Source organism: Abramis brama, assembly GCF_963993115.1.
Source record: "Abramis brama genome assembly, chromosome: 5".
Classification (NCBI taxonomy): Eukaryota; Metazoa; Chordata; class Actinopteri; order Cypriniformes; family Leuciscidae; genus Abramis; species Abramis brama.
The window spans coordinates 2,514,745-2,528,456 of record NC_139967.1 but is presented as its reverse complement, the minus strand read 5'-3'; the positions used below and the strand labels follow the sequence as shown (position 1 = coordinate 2,528,456).

At 34.6% G+C, this 13,712-nt stretch overlaps 1 protein-coding gene across 1 annotated transcript; it reads right to left on the bottom strand.

Moving 5' to 3' along the window:
• Nucleotides 1-6,881: 6,881 nt before the first annotated feature.
• hspb1 (heat shock protein, alpha-crystallin-related, 1) lies at nucleotides 6,882-13,283 on the bottom strand. Its single transcript, XM_084113898.1, has 3 exons — nucleotides 12,784-13,283; nucleotides 9,471-9,534; nucleotides 6,882-7,664 (listed from the first exon to the last, which is right to left on the bottom strand). The coding sequence occupies exons 1-3, from the start codon at nucleotides 13,181-13,183 to the stop codon at nucleotides 7,496-7,498; spliced, it is 633 nt and encodes a 210-aa protein (XP_083970024.1). The 5' UTR covers nucleotides 13,184-13,283; the 3' UTR covers nucleotides 6,882-7,495.
• Nucleotides 13,284-13,712: the final 429 nt, after the last annotated feature.

The following is a 13,712-nucleotide window of genomic DNA, read 5'->3' as shown; positions in this document are numbered from 1 at the left end:
CAGTGTTTGAGCTCGTGTTCCCCTCCCGTTCTGTGCCATCCCGTGCCGTCTCCTCGTCTCGGATAATGCTAGCATTTGCCACACACAGTTGTGCTTTAGTTTAAAGTTAATTCGGGTGAAGCTGGTTTTCTTCACGCTCATCTTCTCCAAAGGTCTACTCGATTAAAAGGGTAGAAAGAGAGTGATATAATCACTAATATATTCATTAAGTATGCAGATCAAAACAATGAGCTGATGGTCAAAATGTTTGGAATAATTAAGATTTTTTTTATTATAATTAGTCTCTTATGCTCACCAATGCTGCATTTATTTAATTAAAATACAGTAATATTGTGAGATATTTTTTCAATTTCTATTTTCTATTTTAATATATAATAATACAACTTTTTTTTTTTTTTAACACACGTTTAAAATATACAAGTTTATTTTAAACTAATTTATTGCTGTGATGGCAAAGCTGATTTTTCAGAATCATTTCTCCAGTCTTAAAGTCCCCCTGTGGTGAAAATCCAGCTTTTAATGTTGTTTATGTGTCTATGTGGTGTTTATAATGTGCTTTAAGACAAAGCATGTGTAAATTCATAAGTCGACTCCATTGCTGAGTATTTTCTCCTTAAAACTGCAGTGAACCAAAGACAGTCTCAAAAACACGCTTTGAAATCGCTGGTGTTTCTGACGTCACAAACTACCTTGTAACCAATCAGATCAACGTGTGATCGTCAACCAGTGGATCTCTGAGCTGAGTGAGTGAGTGGAGGCGGGGCTCATTTGCATATTCATAGAACCACGTATAGTAAATGAGGCAAGGGTGTCGAGTTACATTCAAGATATTTTAAGGCATGAAGATTTTTCAAACAAAGCAAAAACGTTTAAACGTCATTTTGATGATCAAAGACGAGTTTTAAGGGATACAATTGACTACAGGGGGACTTTAAGTGTCACATGATCCTATGAAGCACCTTAGTTGGTGATCAAAAAAAATATGAGATGGGAGGAAAAATTATGTCAATGCTTTTGCGTTCCGCCAAGAAACTTTGCGTTCCCTCGCAAAAGTTTAACATTCCCCAGAGAAAGTTCCCCTAGTTCTGCATTCTTTGTGAGTTGGCAAAAAGTGTCTCAGGGGAACATAAAACATTTTCAAAAGACCATAAAAGCTTTGAAATTATATTTTTCCTCCCATCACCTTTAGGGGCTCCGTTAGAAATCATAATATGCCGATTTGCTGCTTTCTAATTGACATCATTGCAGCTTCATTATTTTGTGGAAACCATGTACCATTTCAAAGTTTTGGGGTAAGTATTGAAAAATAAACAAGAAATTATTTTTAATCATCAAGGTGGCATTACATTTAAATAGTGGCTTTCATGTTACAAAAAAAGTTTTCTATTTCAAATCAATTCTGTTCTTTTGAACATTCTATTCAACAGAGAATCCTAAAGATAAATATTATTTCCACATGAATATTACATAATATAATTTATAATAATCAGAAATGTTTCTTGAGCAGCATATTAGAATGATTTCTGAAGGATCATGTGACACTGAAGAAGTAATGATGCTAAAAAAAAAAAAAATCAGCTTCGATCACAGGTATAAAAGATTAGTTTATTACACTGTATTTTTAATTTCATAAATGCAGCCTAAATACTTGCCAAATGCCACTGAATGTTCATCAATAAAAATCATAAATACATAAATAAATAGCCTACGTCATGGCTCGATACTGCAGCAAAACACAGTGAAGGAGTTTGATCCCATTGACTTCCATAGTGGGAAACCGAAAACAATGGAAGTCAATGGGGTCCATCAACTGTTTGGTTACCGACATACTTCAAAATATCTTTTGTGTTCAGCAGAAGAAAGAAGCTCATGCAGGTTTGAAACAACTTGAGGGAGAGTAAATGATGAACAGATTTTTCATTTTTAAGTGAACTATTCCTTTAAGTTTAGGAAAAAGCTTAAATAACATGTAGGCCTAAATGCTTATGTAGGGAGTTACTCCAGTCCAAAGTCAAAAAGTCGATCCGCCAGAGCAGAAAGGAGTCAGTAGGGCAAACGTAAGCATCTTGAGATGAATCCTACATCGCAAGCAGCAAATATTGATTTGGTCGAGGGAGATGAGCTTGTGTGAACATTATACCGTCAGACAAGACAGAGAATGGGAAATCAATGATTACAAACACAAGATGCAAGAGCAGGGAGTCTGACAAACCTTAGCAGAACAGCATTATTCACTTACTGTAATACGGTCTGGAAAACCAATCATTCCCTTTTTGCATAGACACTGCACTTGGGTAATGCATGGTTTATTCAAGAAAAAGGCTGATGAATAAAATAATCATGAGCAGCTTTTCGTTATTTACTAATGATCAACTAAAAAGGCTTCATTTTCTTTATGCAACAATGATATATTTCCTTTGATTTTGTCCGATTCACTCATTAGTTTCTGACAGGAGGGTATAATAGACAAATATTACTCCTATTTTTTATCCATAATAATTTGGGCTGAATGCTTTATTCTCAGTTCTCTTCTAAATGGCAATGGTTATTTGATGTCGAATGCAATCGCACCAGTGCAGACCCAGCGAGAGAAGCTGTCGTGTATAAAATTATTTTTCAACCAAACACAATTTTTTTGTAACAAACATTATTTTTTTATTTTTTTAAGTACTGTGCTTAACAGTTTATTGTTTATATATAGTTTATCATTGTCTACGATAGCGATCAAAATAGAGTAAATTGCTTTTGAAAGTACTAATTTGACACTTCTAATAAAAACTTTATAGATTATGCCCTTACGCCAGTAGATGGCGACTACTGACTGTCTTTATGAGTGAGTGAGTCAGTCATTCAATTGAATCATTCAGAAACGAAGCTTCATGAAGGAACGACTAGTGAGTCATTTATTCAATTGATTCAGCCAATTCGTTTTATGTTGTATTTTTTTATTAAAATTTTTACATATCAGTAGTTTTAATCATCATTCATTTGTCTTCAAGTAGGTCTGGCAAACTATATTAAAATGGTGTAAGATACATTATATATATATAGCCTATATATATATATTTGGGATTTGCATATTTTGATTAACATAGGCCTACTTCCTACTTTTATTTTATTGCATTTTTAAAATAGACTGAAGCAAATAACGTTTTGTCAGAAAAAGATTAGTAAATGACATGCAGTTTTGTTAGTTTAATGTTCAGATTTTGTGAATCACTAAAATAAACATTTGAATAGGCTATCTTCGAATTTTAAGAGAATTACTTTTATTCGAAATAAAAACACAGCTAAGTTTATCCACTGGTGTCGCTGTAGAAGATTGTTGTGCTTTGCACAGTATTTCTTTTGATAATTCGTAAATATTTGTTTTGTCCTGTCGACTTTTTTCTCATCTGAGTTTTAAGTAGGGACTGTCTAGGAGTGCCACTGAAGACAACATTGAAGAAAACACTGAACACAATGGATGTCTAAGAGAAAACATTCGCGTTAAAAGCCTCACCGCGAACGCTCGTTAAACGCCAATAAATCACACCTGACGAACACTGATGTGATTTATACTTTTACCATCGTTTTCAGAGTGCTATATCCCCAATGAACAAATTTTATTAATGACGAGACCTACTGCAAGAATATGGAATTAAATAATTCTGAGAAATATTAGTACTTACTGCTCTGAGGCGACTGAAGTTTTCATTTTCGAATTTCGAGGCACCAATGAAAATGGCGCAGAGGAAACGCGTCATCCAATAGGATCATAGTTGCTATGCGGTTGCTATGCGGTTATTTCTTTCGTGGAAGTGTTTGAGCGATGTAGAGTATAATTGTATAAAGATTTGTGGTTTGTTGTAGATTAAATAAAAAATAGTTAGGGTTCTGTGTTTATATAAATTGACATAACTAATGTGTGAAGTCATTAGGTTCCTCTTTTAACCATTCTTATATAAACTAATAAAAACCTATGCTGTAGGATTCCCAAAATGCAATTGAAAGTTCCAGTTTAAACCCTGAAACATGTTCTGACTTTATTGATGTTACATGATGAAATATTGTTTCTACCCTTACGAAAATTAACCTGTTATTGTAGTTAGACCATGGTAACCACAAATTAACCATGGTTTTGCTACACTATCATGGTAATTTGTAGTAAAACTTATACAATGGTAATCAATCCACCAATAAATTAATCCACCATGAATGATTTCTCACTGAAGGTTCCTCAGTGCATAGTTTCAGTAAATGTGCACATGCTGAAAAATTGCCAGTTATTAATCCACAAGGGTTAGAGTTTATAATCAGTTCTTTCACTCACTACTTTTTCATTTTATTTTCACGTTGCTCTTTGGCAAATTCACAGCGTGCGCTCTCTGTATTTAATATAATAGATAAATTTCACCCCATGTTGCTTTTATAACATTTTGGCAGTCATATCAAAGTTATTGAAATGAGAGATTTAGTGAGATGGAGTCTTATGAGACCTGGCCTACTTCTGACAGTGCATGCGCACGCATCTGTGTTTGCTCCGATCAAACCCTCGGCTCATAGAGAAGACTGGACTGTTCTCTGGCTCAGAATTAGACAGATGGTAAAATAAGGAATGGATGGATGCAAAGACGAAAGAGGCCATATGGAAAGGGATAAATCATTTATTCAAGCTTTTAAGAAGTACAGTGACAGTGGAACCGGCTGTATGGACTGATTTTCACTGATCTGGGCTGCGTTTCCCAAAAGCATTGTGGGCCTAAGTTGATCGTAGAGAACATTGGTGGCAATTATTCTATGATCAACTTAGCTTTTGGGAAACGCAGCCCTGATCTGGCACCACTTTCAATCATGTTAATCCTTTAATGGTATAATTTATTGCTCTGCTAACATCACTAAATGGAATTGCAATAATAATGACTGTTTTCAAACTGGTTTCTTAAAGTCTCGCTGTAGTCAATCATTTTATTCCTTAAAACTCATCTTGACGTATTGAAAGGTTTTTTTTTTCCTGTGAATTTTTTTATTCATGCCTTAAAATAGATTAAATGTAACTCTACACCCTTGCTTTATTTAGTATACACAGTTCTATGAATATGCAAATGAGCCCCGCCTCCACTCACTCATACAGGCTTCATGTATCACTCTTTGCAACGTCGGACACATGACGGTAATTAATATGATTAGCCTTTTGCTTGACTACATTATCAAACAACTAATAATGTGTTGCTATTGTTACACAAACGATGTTCCCGTTCGCCATCTCACAGTCAGATATTAGCATCCTTACAAAAGCTTTAAACAACTTAGAACGTCAGTGGAGAAAGGCATATCGTTCATCATAACATCGGAATATACATCATATACAAATATCACCTGGAATATTGTTAAACGTATCCAATTTTTCATATCAACAGAAAAATATACTGGGATAACATGGCTTCTCTTGAAACTCCCATGCTTCAGAGCATAATAATGATATGTTAAAGCCCGCCCCCCTCGTGACCTGATTGGTTACAAGGTAGTTTGTGATTGTGCATTTTAACATAAACTTAAATGAATCTAGACTAGAGCCTAAAATTCATATAGATACACAAACATTGTGCATACTTATTTAGGCTGGATAAGATTCTCTTCACTATAAGACAAACCCTTTGAATCATTACAGTTCATCATTTCTATAATCATACTACACGGCCATCTCCTAAATCACTGTAGTGCACAGGGTTAAAAAAAAACTAAAAAAAAATCATGTAGTTTGTTTACCATAGAACTGCATGATAGTTTTGAAATATTTTTCTACTGATGTAAACTGTGTGCGGTGATCATGAAACATGCATACAGATGCTATTTCAGATGAAGCTTATGCATGACTACACTATGAAATACCTTATGCATAAAACATTTCAAACAATTTCTATTACTTATTTAGGTGGCTTCTACAAGTTTTTATCTCTTCTCTGTTATTTTAAGGCACCTCTTACAGTTACAGTCAATAACCGTATTGATCTTATGTTTGATTCATGAAATATTCTGCAAAATTGTTTTTGAGATGACAGTCATGAACAAGCATCTCACTTCTGTCATAATAAGTCCAGTCGGATATCCGGTTTTCAGCTGAGAGAGGATTGTCAAATTATGCAAAATATATTTATAAAACGTATAGTTCCGGTCCTTGATTCTGATTGGTTGAGCCGCGTTCGAAGCCGTTGTAAATTACTCAACAAACATACACGTCTGACCGCATTATATTAGTATTACTGCGCAACTGCCGTTTGTGATTCTTTGTTGCTGCATGTGTTGCTTGGCAACCTCTTTGGAACTACATTGTTTGGCGGAGGAATAAATGTGTTATAACGTTATATTTTTTGTTTCTGGTGTTTATTTTATGAATAAAATAAATATTAAAATGAATATTTGTATGGAGTAACCGTTTTATAAAAGCAATAAGTCCCTTGAAGCCATGTTTTACAGTGAATTTAGAACAGCTAAGGGGGTTTTAGGCACTCCGCTCCGCGTCTAACAACGCTCCTTAGCTGTTCTAAATCCACTGTAAATCACTTATTGCTTTAATAAATGATTGTGTGTTCTCGATCATAATGAGATAAATAATCATTTGTCTTGCCTTGAAGTTGTTTATTCCCAATTCTACCATTAGAATAGCTTATGATGGGAAAGCCTTTATTGTAGAACATTATGTAATGCCTCAGAAACCCAAAGGCATCATTAATTGATTTGGCAGTTAAAAGTTTAATATGGAGTCAGATTGGTTTTAAAAAGGATGCAATACCCACAACAGTAGTCTATCGCTAAACCGCTACAGTATTTGACTACTGGTTAACATAACTAATAGCTAACATGGACCAGGTGACAGAAGCAGATGAAAACAATGAATACGATTATGAAAACAAACATTCTTTTTATTGTGCCTGACTGTGTTTGTTTACTAGTGGTTCAGAAAAGGTGATAAAAATGTAGCAAAACCAGCATTTATGTGAAGCTCCTGAAGAAATGTCCATAATTCATCTCAAAATAAAAAAAAAAAAAAATAAAATCTTGCAAAAAGAACAATCATATTTTAGGGCCATTTGAATTGTGACATTATTGTAGTGCAAAAAATCCCATTCACACATAAAAATAGGTTCCTCTAGACAATATATATTTTTAAAATGCATATGATTAAATTCACTGCAACAAATACTAGTGTAAATGTAAATAATAAATATTTTTCAGTGTTTATTATTCAATACTTTTCATTACAATAAGAATTTGGGGTAAAATTGTCATGAAAACATATTATTGGCTTATTTTGTCCAAAAATATAATTTTGTATTTATTCTTTCTTTTGATTTGGGGGTGAAATATGGGCATGTTTTCGAGAGATTGCTGTGCCCATTGTGATTTACTACGAGTAGAAGAGAGGAGGAGAAGAAAGAATCACATAGATGAAAAACAAAAACATAAAAAATGAGATGGGAAAGCAGTGTGTGTGTGTGTGTGTTTGCTGTGGTGCTCAGGGTTTCTTTGTCGTGCTGACGGTCGCTGCGCTGCTGCCGGTATTCACAGGGATGTTGATTTCTGAGCCCTGGATTGCAGGTTTGGGCAGAGGAGCTTCGATGGACAGGACGCCCTCAGGAGACAGACTGGAGGTGATCTTCTCAGAGTCCACACCAGGGGGCAGACTGCAACACAACACACTCGTGTCACCACACCTACCTCTCAAAACAGGATCATAATGATGATGATATTAAATATTATGCATTGTGATGCATGAATCATTGTCAAAAGCTGTTGGTCCCACCCTGGATAGTGCTTCTTGATCCTACCTATCAAGTGTGCTTCATCAGCATCAGCAAATTATGAGATACTAAGTCATAATTTTGAGATACAAAGCCATAATTATTAGGGCTGGGTATTGACACAGATTTCACAATTCGATTCGATTTCGATTCACAAGCTTGCGATTCGATTCGATTTCGATTACGATTCGATTCGATTCAATATCGATTATTTTGGATATCAGGTACAATACATTGTAAATTTTCTCAAGGAAAACTGGAAAATATAAGGGAAAAAAATTATTGTAAACTATGGGAGTCAGTTGTAGCCTATAGGCTTTATTAGCCTACTATAATATTGAAGGTAAAAATTAACTGATTTGTATACAAACACTTAAAATACACTTTTATTTATTTTTATAATAATAAAGTTATATGAAAATATAAAAATTTAAATGGTGGCTGTCAAAAACTTTCCAGATTTATTCAAACATGCATTAAATATTGAAGAACAATAAAAATTATAATGATTATGTAATATGGTGCATATATTTAACAAAATGCTCCTCTCTAGAGTTAATTTTTCTAGCTGACTAACGAGTTTATGGTCACTGGATATGGTTTTTCTGAGGTAAATGTGACGTTACATGACATTGTTTACTTACGTCTTTCCACGGTTGAAACACCGATTGAGCGATTCCATGTGACATGATACGGACTTCGATAAGTTGTACTCTATCTTTTAAAACATTGTCAGATGCTCATTCATGTTTATTTCGCGCTGTAACTGATATTATTAATGCGGAAGAGAAGATCATGTGCGCTCCGCACTGCTGCTGCTCTAGAGCTGAGCCAGAGCGATCTCACGCCACAGCGCCAAAACGGTAATTATGTTTTTGAATTTCGTAAGAAAATGGACGTAATTTGAAATCTGAGACTTTGTTTCATATCAATAATAACAAAGCACAAAGATTATTGCGATTTATTGGATGGGATGCGCGCATCAATGTTCCATTAATTCATCAACTGAAAACAGCATGACTAATCGATTCTTGGGATTTAAGAATCGATATCGTTTCGTAAAAATGAGAATCGATTAAAATCGAGAAATCGATATTTTTTACCCAGCCCTAATAATTATATCACAATAAGTTAAATTGATGAAATACTAATTCATAATTTAGAGATAATAAGCCATAATTATTACACAAAAACTTGGAATTATTAGAAATTAAGTCATAATTACGAGAAAAAATAATTATACAAATGAATAAATGACAAAATGTCAATATGAAAATATCAATACGAAATTATTAGATACTAAGTCATAATTGTGAGATAAATCAATTAAGACATAAAAGTCATAATTGTGACAAAAAGTTAAAATGATAAGAAATTAAGTCATAATTACAAAATAAAAAATCAATTATACAACTGCATAAATGACATAAAACGTCAATATGAGATACTAAGTCATAATTATTAGATAAAAGCCATAATTACGACACAATAAGTCGAAATTATGAGATAATAAGTCATAATTGTGAGACAAGTCAATTATAACATAAAATGTCATAACTGTGACAAAGTTGAAATAATGAGATATTAAGTCATAATTACGAGATAAAAATTATTTATGAATAAAAAATGCATAATTATGACAAAAAGTCTAAATGATCAGGTGTGCTACACCAGCATCTCAGGACTTACGTGTATTTCCTGGTGAAACATCTGGACACAAAGCCGTGTTCGTCCTTCCTCTCCTCATGTTTGCCTGTATGTAGATCAGACGCGAACGGACACATAGAGAATAAGACACACAAGTGAGATTATTTCTCTCACATTCTGCATTAAAAGGAGAGCAAATGGAGGCTGAACTCAAAATGACAAGATCTAAAAATACCAACATCTGTAACAATATTTCTCATCAAAATCTCATTTGATCAAATGATGTGCTATCCACTCCGTATTTATCTCGATTTTTATATGAAACCACTTATTTATAAGATCTTGGTAACACTTTACAAGGTTTCATGGTAGCACTTTATTTGACAGTGTCCTTGTTACATATTTTACATGTATTACCATAGTAATAACAGTAAAATTATGCATAATTACATGCAACTAACTCTCAACCAAACCCTAATCCTATAGTAAGTATATGTAGTTGCTTAATATTACTCAGTACATAAATATTTAATTACTCTGTAACAATGACACCTTAAAATAAAGTGTAACCGGTTTCGTTAGTTAACATGAGGTAATGTATTAACTAACATGAACTAACAATGAACAAAACATTTGTCACAGTATTCAATCTGAAATTGTTAATAAAAATGTTCGCTGTTCGTGGTTGTTCATGTTAGCTCACGGTGCATTAACTACTGTTAACAAATACAACATTTGATTTTAATAGTAAATGTTGAAGTTAATATCAACTAAGATTATTAAATGCTGTAGAAGTATTGTTCATTCTTAGTTCATGTTAACTAATGAACTGTATTGTAAAGTGTTACCAAGATCTCATTAGCAACACCCTAGGATTGTTATGCATTATCAATCACCGTTCACATTGATGTGAATTAATGTCACAGACACGTCACGCACTTCTTTGTGACAGTAAAGAGTGTTTAACCGCACATTGACTGAGCTTCACGCTCATGTTTCCTCTGTTCTAAATCACGTGTGCAACACAACATGGTTCATTTGACCTCGCTGTCCTTTCAGTGTTCCTCGAAGCTCAAACTCTGTAACCCAGCACCGGCTCTGTTTGTGTAGACAACATGACCTTATCATCTGATAGAGACCAACACAGAGATGGATGTGATATGAGAGTCATTTAAAGGGGTGGTATAATGCCCTTTTCACAAGATGTAAAATAAGTGTCTGATGTCCCCAGAGTGTGTGTGTGAAGTTTTAGCTCAAAATACCCCACAGATATTTTTATATAGCATGTTAAAATTGTCACTTTTTGAGGGTGAGCAAAAACACACAGTTTTTGTGTCTGTCTCTTTAAATGCAAATGAGCTGCTGCTCCCGGCACAGGGGGCGGAGCTTCAACAGCTTGTGTCCTTTTACCTCACACACACATGCACTGAAAATTTCAAAAACGTTTAGCCTTTTATGTTCAAACCGGAGTCAGACAATGATGGAGAGACTCAAGAAGAAGAGACAACATGTAGAAGCAACAGGACATTTCTGAATGGTTAGTTGATGAATTTATGAAGCTGATGTGTAGTTATCTTCTAGTCATTGATTAGCATATTCTGTCTTGATAATCTATAAATCGTGTTCAGGGGGCGGGGTTTATGTAAATTCTAGGGTTGGTGATGTCACTAACCCGGGAGGAATGTGGTGTAGTCTCTACCAGCCGTTTGTTGTAGTCCTTAAAAAGCGATTTCTTTAAAAGCAAATATCTCCCTTTGCTTTGAACTTTGAGCGTTGTAACTTTGCAGATGTTGTTTATGCTCAAACAGCAACATTACACACTAACTAAAGTTAGAAAAGTGAAATCATAATCAACCACCCCTTTAAAAGAGTCCAGTGTGTATTACTTCCCTAGATCAACATGAAATGCTCCCTATTCACCAGCCATTTTACTTCTGAAATCTGATGCATTTCTTTTCCATACCAAACAACAAAGATCTTGCATACAAAATGTTAAATGAGATTAAAAGTCTTGTGATGATCTGTGAAAGAGCAATAACTCGCTTGCACACGTAAGTTAACACACATTATCCTGCTGTTAACTGTGCTCTGGCTGTGTAATATCTCAGGAATTTTGCTGGCCTCATTTATCAGCTCCCGCCCTACAGAAGATACAACTCTCCCAGCAACATCTGTTATTCAGCAGCCGTCCTTTACTTCACACTCGACCACCTCTCTTCCTTATGGAAGACCATTTACACCACATAAGAAAAATATACAAATAAATTTGAGATAAAAATCCATAATTATGACACAATAAGTCAAAAATATGAGATAAAAAGTCAATTACGACTTAAAAAGTCATAATTGTGAAAAAAGTTGAAATTATGAGATACTAAGTCATAATTATATCTTAATAAGTTGACTTTATGAGATACTAATTCAATAAGCCATAATTGACACAATAATACACAATAAAACATAATTATGAGATAAGTCAATTAAAACTTATCTACATAAAAAGTCATAATTGTGACAAAAAGTTTAAATTATAAGAAATTGAGTCATTATTATGAGAAAAATATCAATTATACAAATGCATAAATATGACATAAAACGTCAATATGAGATACTAAGTCATAATTATGAGATAAAAAGCCATAATTATATCACAATAAGTTGAAATTATGAGATACTAAGTCATAAGTCAATCATGACATAAGTCATAATTGAGAAAAAAGATTTTAAGTCATAATTACGAGATGAAAAAATCAATTATGGATACAAATGCATAATTATGACATAAAAGGTCAAAGTTATGAGATACTAAGTGTTAATTATTAGATTAAAAAATTGCAATTACGAGATACTAAGTCATAATTATGAGATAAAAAGCCATAATTATGACACAATAAGTTGAAATTATGAGATACTAAGTCATAATTATGAGATAAGTCAATTATGACATAAAAGTCATTATGAGTCATAATTACATAAAAGTCGCTACATAGTTACATAAATACATAAAAGTCATAATTGAGAAAAAGTCATAATTACAAGATTAAAAATCAATTATTGATACAAATGCATAATTATGACATAAAACGTAAAAAATTTAGATACTAAGTGTTAATTATGAGATGCTAAGTCATAATAAATAAAATAAACATTAAAAATGATGTCTAAAAAGTCCAAATTCATAATTATGATTCACCAAAAGCATGATTTTTTTCTTGTGTGGCAGAAATGGACTTCCACAACTTTTCCCTTTTCAAAACAACTACACAAATCAAGTGTAATTTTCTTCCTCAAAGCAAAATATTAACTTTTACAGTAGCTTTTAGACACTACAGTAACTAAAAAGCGAAGTGCTCACCGCTGATCTCCACCACTCCATCTTTGGTCTTCACCGTCAGCTCCTCGGGGGCGAAGTGATTGACATCCAGGCTGATCTTCCAGGCGTCCTGAGTCTGCTTTATCTCGGACATTCCCGAGCTCAGCTGTCGGGAAAAGGCCCTCCCGTAGTTCTGAGGAACCATCCCAGCGGGAGGAGACATGGGCATCTGAGCTGGACTCTGCATTAAACAGGCCATGTCGGGGTGTCCGAAGGAGCGCATGTATCCCGGCCAGTGCGTGCTCGGGAAAGTGGGAATCTCCTCGGAGAAGGGTGGCATCCCGAAGGTTTGATCGAAGAGCCGACTGCCCTGGTACCAGTCCCGGAAAGGATCCCAGGATGGGCTGTGCATAAAGTTGAAGGGAATCCGTCTCTCGGCCATGGCTTGAGTGTGAGTTCTGTCTCTGAAAGTTTTCAGGAGAGTGTTGTGTCCCGTTTGGGAGAGCTGGGATTTATAAGAACGTATTGGCCGACCCCCTTCCACACTAGTGCAACACCTCCTCCCGTCCGGATATTTATGGAAGTGACTAGAATGTCTATTCATGGACGGCTTTGCATGAGACATTTTCATTCCTGCATTGTGTATGATGCCAAAAACAGTCAAGTCAAGTCTCCTTCATTTATACAGCGCTTTTAACAGTATAGACTGTTTCAGAGCAGCTTTACAGGATAACAGAGATTGATTTGGCTTTAACGCAGATCTAGAATAAAGTTATTGTCCAGCTAAAGTCACGGATGGCCTCGCATGAGACATTTTCATTCCTGTATTGTGTATGATGCCAGATATTCATAACTGTATGGCAAACAGGAGAGCGCTTGCAATAACATTGACAGTATTACCCCCCCCCCCCCCCCCCACCACCACCTGGATATTTATAGAAGTGACCCGAATGTTTATTCACGGACGGCTT

Coding starts and splice junctions, on each gene's coding strand:
- hspb1 (XM_084113898.1), bottom strand. CDS start 13,183: ATGGCCGAGAGACGGATTCCCTTCAACTTTATGCACAGCCCATCCTGG. Junction 9,535..12,783: donor TGGAGTGGTGGAGATCAGCG/GTGAGCACTTCG, acceptor ATCTACATACAG/GCAAACATGAGGAGAGGAAG. Junction 7,665..9,470: donor TGTTTCACCAGGAAATACAC/GTAAGTCCTGAG, acceptor GTTGTGTTGCAG/TCTGCCCCCTGGTGTGGACT.